Source organism: Rosa chinensis, chromosome 4 (genome assembly GCF_002994745.2).
Source record: "Rosa chinensis cultivar Old Blush chromosome 4, RchiOBHm-V2, whole genome shotgun sequence".
NCBI classification, from domain to species: domain Eukaryota; kingdom Viridiplantae; phylum Streptophyta; class Magnoliopsida; order Rosales; family Rosaceae; genus Rosa; species Rosa chinensis.
In genome coordinates this window covers 49836668-49844380 of record NC_037091.1, presented here as the reverse complement: position 1 = coordinate 49844380, position 7713 = coordinate 49836668, and the positions used below count along the sequence as shown (strand labels likewise).

Here is a 7713-nt window from a genome sequence, read left to right as displayed (position 1 = left end):
AAAATAACTTTTTAACTACTTTAGCTAAAATTTAACTAAAAAATAACTAGCATTACTAAAGATGCTTCTAGTCCCGGAAATACCCTTATTTACTTATTATAAACTACAGTCGTAAGTGTGAATAAGAAAAAGAGTTGGCTTATAAATTAGCTATCAGCAATCAAGGTGACGAGGTCCAACTAGACGCTATGTCAGACTGTTGTTAAATAAGTTTGAAACCTCAGGTCCTGCCGCACATTAAGACCAGTCTATTACTTTACTTCACTGATTCTTACATGCAATTAAGTTCCGACAATACATAAAGAAAGGGGAAAAAAAAAAAAAGCTTCCTGAATAATAAACTAATCGACTAGAGGAAGATGAATTATACGATCTTCCTTTATTTTATGCCCTTCTAGCTAAATGGTAAGCATGGAGAACCGTACGTACTGGAATATTTGGAGATAATAACTGAAATATTTGTATGCATGACGTACATCATGAGGATTGAACTATCGAGTTGATCGAGACGACGGCAGGAGATTTGTGAGTTAGAGAGACTTAAAGTCTCAAACGCAGATCAATGACCTCATCATTTCCTTCATAATCTTTAGGGAGCAGTACCGAACCTGTACCAACATTAGCACCACCGTTGCCAATATAATTGATGGTTGTGGTTGTGGACTGGCCAGAAGTCGTAACGAATATAGGGTTGATAATGGAGTACCGTACACCTGTTGGAAACAGTTCACTACGTTGAGGAGGAGGAAGGTGTTGGTATGGCTGATGTTGATAATCCTCCCCGTTCTCCAACATGGCCATCCTTGCTACCTTCCTTTCTCTTTTGTGTGCGTTTTGATGGCCACCTAATGCTTGAGAATTCTCAAACTCTCGACCGCAGTAGTGACACTCAAACTTCTTGCTCTTCGTCACCGCCACTCCATTTTCACAGGGATGGGCCGTAAGTGAAAAACCGAATAGCTTCAGTGCTGATGATGAAGGCTTGGTGTTGGGATCAGCAGCTGATTCACTCATGCTACTTGATAATTCTAGCTAGAACTAAAACCGCGTGCCTGATGGGTAATATAATTGTCACTGTGTGTGAATGATGAATTTTGGTGAAATGTTCATAGGAAATTGAAAAGTACTTGAACATAAATGTTCATGGTTTCATATATTCGTACAAGAACCCTAGTTTTGGGTGAATGAAATTTATAGTGGAAGGATTGCAAAATGAAAATGACGACCCCACAAACCTTATTATTTCCTGTCTTAATTTATACTTTTAATTAGGGTTGTCGGCAAGTTATAATAACTTGTTTGTTATTTGAAAAACCAATAACATTGCGAAATTATTGGTTGAAATATGATTGCTATATAAGATTGAGTTGGATGAAGATTAACAAAAAATTAAAAATTAAAAAAAAGTTCTTAAATGAAGTTTGGATCTCAATAAAGTTTTGAGACTCAACTTCACGTCTATATATATTCTTATTATTATTTTTTTTTAAAGGGTAATCTGAGAAGTCTAATCTAATTATAAATCATGAACAATAAAAAAAAAATTAGCAAGGTAAGTAAAGTAGTAGACCATATTATTTGCTTGACGATATATAGGTGTGTTGAATTTGGATGGAAGTACTTGAGAGCTTCTTATTGTCATTATCTTGAATGTGTCAACTTTTTGTCATGTCACGTGGAAATTTACCAGCTAATAACAGATTGACACGGCTCTTCTTAAGAACTGAGAATTATTGTATATTGTGTGAGTAGTGGAGTAGTGGGTCAACCAACTAACTTAATGGTTTGTTTTCAGATTTTTCGATATATCGCGCTATGTAACAAAATAACCTCATTTTAGACTTTTTTCTATTGACAATAATTATATAAGGATAATTCTTAGGTTCACCCAAGAGGTAACGCTCATTCACCCCTCTCTCAATCAGCCAATTATGTTTGGACATCTGTATTTTTACCATAGAAAATATAATTAACTTCAACACTCACACTCTTCTCCGAACTACCATATATTCTCTCTTTCATACAATCCAAATGGTCTAGTAATTAATATCTGGTTCTTTTATTTAATCTGCTCTCATTTTGCACCATTCTATTTACGAGTAATCATTCTATAGTCTCAAAATACCATATGGCATTGCCATATGGTGATTCGAGTCAATAATATCAGTTAAATTTGGTGGGAACCATTGTAGAGGTGCAAAAAAACAAGAATTAAATTAAGGGAACTGATCAGGAATAAGCACATGTCATATGAACCAATGACATTAATTTAAACAACCATGTGTACCATGGTCTGGAACCATAGAATAATTTTTCTCCATTTACAATTTTACATGTTCTGATGCAATTTGTTTCTTCTTTAGTACGTGAACTCATTCTAGTACGCTCAGAAGCTTGCCCTTCGGCATTCAAATCAGGACCAAGTTAACGCCCTTTCCTTTCTCTTCAAACACCAGCCTTTGTTTTTGTGTCAATGACATGAATCCAATGCACGAAATATGATCAATAGTTTGGTCGCATAGCTGACAAAAAAAAAAAAATCAAGGTTGCAGGTAAAGCGTTGAAGGGTTTAATCGGAACTGGGTGTCTTTATTTTTCTTTTTAATAATAATTTAGGTGTCAATGCATGATTGACAACAACATCATCCGATGAATCATTACCGTAATTCCTAAAATCCCAATTACATTCGAGTGCCCCACCCTTCTTGATTGATCCGCCGATGATATAGTGGACAAAGGCACAGCGCGCAACTACAAGCACTATCCAAACCTACATGAACAATTGTGGTAGCTGCCGGTGCCCAATAGACGGGCCTGGCTTATTGGCAAAACACGTAATCTCTGGTCATCGTCTACCCTTCCCCAGCTAATTCTGCTTTTCTGCTTTTCTGTTTTCGCTATTATTTGTACGGGCGTACTCAGTTGTGACTATAAAGCATATGTCCTCATAGGCTCAGACATACAGATGGATATAGATGCATGTGCATGACCTGAGAAGTGATGAACCGATTATATATACATCCTCAGAACTAATCTTATAGTTCCCTACATGCAGAAATGTTCCACTGTTTGCTAGCTCGTACAACAGTGATGAGTTGTAAGATACCTAATCCTAAGTAGTACTCCTCAATTACAGTTCTCGGAGACCTTAATCTATGGACTACAAATTGAGACGTGCAGGAGTGTGTCCACACACACGCGGGCTCGCGCGCGCGCACACACACGCATTATATATGGATGAGCTATAGGTGTGCACCAACGAGTCTATAGTAGATCTCATAAAGGGGACAAAAAAATATCGTACAATATTGGATTTGAAGGAATGAAATGAATAGGATTTGCATTGTTGCTGTTAAAGTGCAACCAAACAGAAATATTGAAGCACTAAAACCTCCGGCCCCTACCTGAAGGGGTTCCAGGAATTCAGCAGCGAACGTTATTCTCATTTCTGGTGTTTTGTATTCTACGCTTTTTTTCGATGTGATATTACCATTATAAATTTATAAGGATCTTGTGAGCTAGCCGCTGGGCCAAAAGTGTATGTACAGGTGAGCACACCAGTCTCCTGTCGGCAATCGTTATAGACTTATAGGTTACCTTTTCATGATTATTTAGGTCAGGAATCACTCAAATTATCGGTTAAAAAAAAAAAGTTCACTCAAATCAGCTAAATCGGACATTGCTGGATACCCAAAACTGCTTTTAGTTTTTATGTAAAAGTGCTTTTAGTACTATCTAAAGCCCAGCCACCAACTGATGTTACAAAAAGAATTAGACAAAACTAAATTGTCTGTTGGCCCGTAGAAAATTCTAAGGGCCGTTAGGGTATATATTCCGCTCATAATGTATTGAGATAGACTTGAGTTTTGTCACTTTGTGTTTGTCGATGTCTAATGGCGAGAATAGTGGAGGGATCAATCAAAGTCTCGAAGTCTATAATGTGATTCAAGCTATACCAATTATAACATTGAAGATATATATGTTTGGCACATACGTAACATTCAACATTTAGAGTCACCCTCGGTTGGTAAAATACACAGTATGAGATGTGTAGGCTCTCTTGTTTTGATATATGAACTAACGGGTAATTAAGTGAAGCTTATTTGACATGCATCGTTTCTGTTATTCATTTTTGTAAGAATTGTTTGATAACTTGATTATGACATCTAGATAATAATGACTTAAAAAGGTTTGGCTTTACTGAGCGTAAACTCACCCCTATAGACTTTTGTTCAGGTATGACATGAGTTTTGAGAAGTTTAAGCGAGATGACGTTTATGATTGCGAGACTCCAAAAAGGATTACAAGAGTAGAGCGAGTGAGATTAGAAAACAATGTGTAATTTCTTTTGTTATTTCAAACGTTTTATTTTTGACGATTTCTAAAAATTTGGTGTTATTTTTTTATTTTATTTTACATTTCTACGCTCACCTCGAATTCGGTGTCAGGTACCTAATCTCACCTACACTTGGTTCGGGGCGTGACAGTCACCTATTCTCACTATTTTGTCTCTCAAGCATGTCACACATCTAGGCAAGGATGACGAATTATGGGTGATGAAATAATTTTTCTTGACACCGATAACAAGAATTAGGGTGTTTCCAACAGAATACTTATTTAAAAAAAAAAATTGAAATTTAAGTAATTTTAGAATAAGTTTGATCTCCAATCAACAAGCTAAATTTAAATTTAGCTAAAAGCTCTACCTACAATTAGCTACAAAGGAGAGAGGATTTAACTAAAACTTAAGTTTTCTAACGTTCAAATTAATTTAACTTAAGATTTAACTTACCTTACTAGAGCATAACTCAAAACTCAGCTACTTATTTTTCAATTTTACATACTTTTAGCTATAAAGATAGTTTTCACTGTTATAAATGCTTTTAGTGACGCAAATGTGTTTTGTCTTCTATATTTTTGTCTCTAAAGCGGTTTTCCCTTGTAGTGGGGGAAGGGCCAACCGATTGCGATCTTAGCCATCTCATTCTCTATCTCTACTATTAGAAATGGAAGCGCCTGTTTTGGTGTCAACAACCTCACCAAAAAGTGAGCTCCCCATTTTGAGCTTCATGCAGTGCCTTTCAACCTGGTCTGGCCGGTTATATATACCCAACAAAATTTGCAAAATTTCTATTTTGCGAAGACCTATAGTTGTAGTGTCATAAAAAAAAAAAGGAGACCTATATTTGTACCCAAGGAAAAGAAAGAAGAAGACCCAGCCTATAGCTGTAGACTGGAGTACTTTGGACATATAATACAGGTGATCCTGTTTTATGAACACGACACCAACTGTGCTACTTGTATTTGACTAAGACAAGTGTCAATAGCGGGTGCCTAACCCAACCCGACCATAATCCTGTGGGTTAAGATTGACATGCAGTCCCTTCATAATTAGAAGACCGTATAGTGGTGCTGCATGTGCTTTGTCCTAGCGGGATCGAATACCTTAGCTAGCTACCTCTTAACTCATGGTTGCAGAATGAGGCCTTCTCCTTCAACATCTGGACCTTCTCCTGCAATAAATGTTCGAGATGTATTCGATACTTTCCTTAAGCCTCTATGGAGTAGAATAGAAATCAGCTAACAACCTTTAAGTCATGTTTTACTTGGATTTGTTTAAAACTATTAGATAATGCTTGTTATAGAACTTCACGAAAGGCTATAACTTAAGTGATTTTTTTTTATATAAGAAAAACTAAATTATAAGGTAAAACCTCTAGTACAACTCGATTTAACTTGATCGAAAAGGACAACATTCCTAAATGATGTCATCAGTAACATTATCTATTCTTTCGGCTTTATAAAAGAGATTACAAGGTTTTCTTTTGTTAAAAGGAAAAAAAAAATGCATTGTAGCGCACAGCTATGAATATAAAACAGTAAAAAAGGATTCAATCACTACTTAGGTTAGCAAGTATTGCCTATGAGGCCACTTCTAGTTCCTTTTGGTTTAATGTGGTTCCCGAAGGCATTCTGGATGCCTACAACTTTGATTGTAATTCACCCAATTAAGGATTCTCCTAATGAAAGTTTCATTAATTTTTTTTTTTTAAATCACTACTTAATATGAAAGTCAAGAAACAAAAGCACGTTCCCACTAACTAGGTTTGTTGGCTCCAATATTAACAAAACATATATATTTAGGCCTCGTTTGGTTTACCGAAGGGAAAGTAATTCCTTTGTCTTTCCCATGGGAAGAGAAATGAAATTTTCGAAAAACTTTCTATTCCGATGTTGGTAAAATAAGAAAAATTATCAGGTGTTCAAATAAATCCAGAATATGTGTCTGGCACAAACTCGAGGTTACTTGCTCTATTTGAAATAGGGTTTATATTAGAGATATTCTCGAAGAATCTTAGGAGATATCCAATCAATGTACGATTATGTTTCCATGTACAACTCTATCTCCATGCTTGTAATCCTCTATATAAAGAGGCCCTTATTATCAATAAAAGGACGATTCAATTCTCTCCCAATTCAGTTTTCCTAAAACACGTTATTAGCACGAAGCCAGGGCCGGTCCTGAGTCTTTCAAGGCTATGGGCGAGAATTATTCTTAGGCCTCGTATTTGTATATTAATAAACTTGAATATAGGTCATATTTTTTTTTCAAAATTTGTTAACAGCGCAATACAGTCTATATAAATTCTAATTTCAGAATTTTTTGAAGATCAACATAACTACACAAAAGAAATGACACTTCTTTTTTAACTGAAATGAAATTAAAAAATTTAAAAAAAAAAATTCTTTCAATGAAAATGTCAAACTCTTCTTCAAAATTCTAACAATCAATAAAAACCCCTATTGCAAAACTCAGTAAAATCATAAACAAAACGTGCATTAATATTGAGGGTTCGACAGGGGGACCCCTTATCCCCTCTTCTTTTCTGCCTTGCAGAAGAGGTTCTCAGCAGGGGGCTTTGTAATCTAGTGAGTAGGGGGAAAATCAAGAGCATCGCTGTTCCTAAGAAGCTGCATCCTCCTTCCAATGTCTTGTATGCAGATGACGTGATGATTTTTATGCAGGGTAATTCTAGGGGGCTACGGGCTCTAAACAGGTTTCTTCAGGAATATGCGGAAAACTCAGGGCAGGTGGTTAATAAAACAAAGTCCTCTGTTTTCTTGGGCAGATATGCAAGACCAATAGCAACTGCTATTCAACATATTCTTGGCATTAGAGAAGGTTGTGTGCCTTTTAATTATTTGGGGGTCCCAATATTTTTTGGGAGGCGTAAAACGACATACTTCCGAACCATTGCAGACAAGGCCCGCTGCAAATTAAGTTCTTGGAAAGGATTGCAGTTATCACAAGTGGGGCGTCTGCAACTTATTTCTTCTGTCATCCAAAATTTATTGGTTTATAGCTTTCAGGTCTATCATTGGCCACGTGCATTACTTAAGAAAGTGCAAGGTTGGATGCGCAATTTTTACTGGTCTGGGGATCCTTTGAAGAAGGGCGCTGCTTTGATTGCTTGGAAAAATTGTTGCTTGCCAAAAGATTGTAGAGGGCTTGGTCTAAAAAATATCTTCACTTTGAATCGCTCTCTTCTTCTTAAGCGCTGTTGGGAAATGGTAACAGGTACTTCTTCTTCTTCAGTGTTTCTCAGAGCTAGGTGTTTAAAAGGGAACCTAGACACTTATTCTTATTATCAAAGATCGTCTGTTTGGATGGGTTTGCGGCAATTATGGCCTATATTATTATCAAACTTGAGG

General features: G+C 36.3%; 1 protein-coding gene across 1 annotated transcript; it reads right to left on the bottom strand.

Moving 5' to 3' along the window:
• Positions 1-231: 231 nt before the first annotated feature.
• LOC112200643 (zinc finger protein 7) lies at positions 232-1155 on the bottom strand. Its single transcript, XM_024341664.2, has one exon. It carries the CDS (start codon positions 1012-1014, stop codon positions 541-543), a length of 474 nt encoding a protein of 157 aa, XP_024197432.1. The 5' UTR covers positions 1015-1155; the 3' UTR covers positions 232-540.
• Between the last annotated feature and the right edge of the window lie 6558 nt (positions 1156-7713).

Excerpts from the sequence above, each read along its gene's own strand:
- LOC112200643 (XM_024341664.2), bottom strand. The coding sequence starts at position 1,014 with ATGAGTGAATCAGCTGCTGATCCCAACACCAAGCCTTCATCATCAGCA.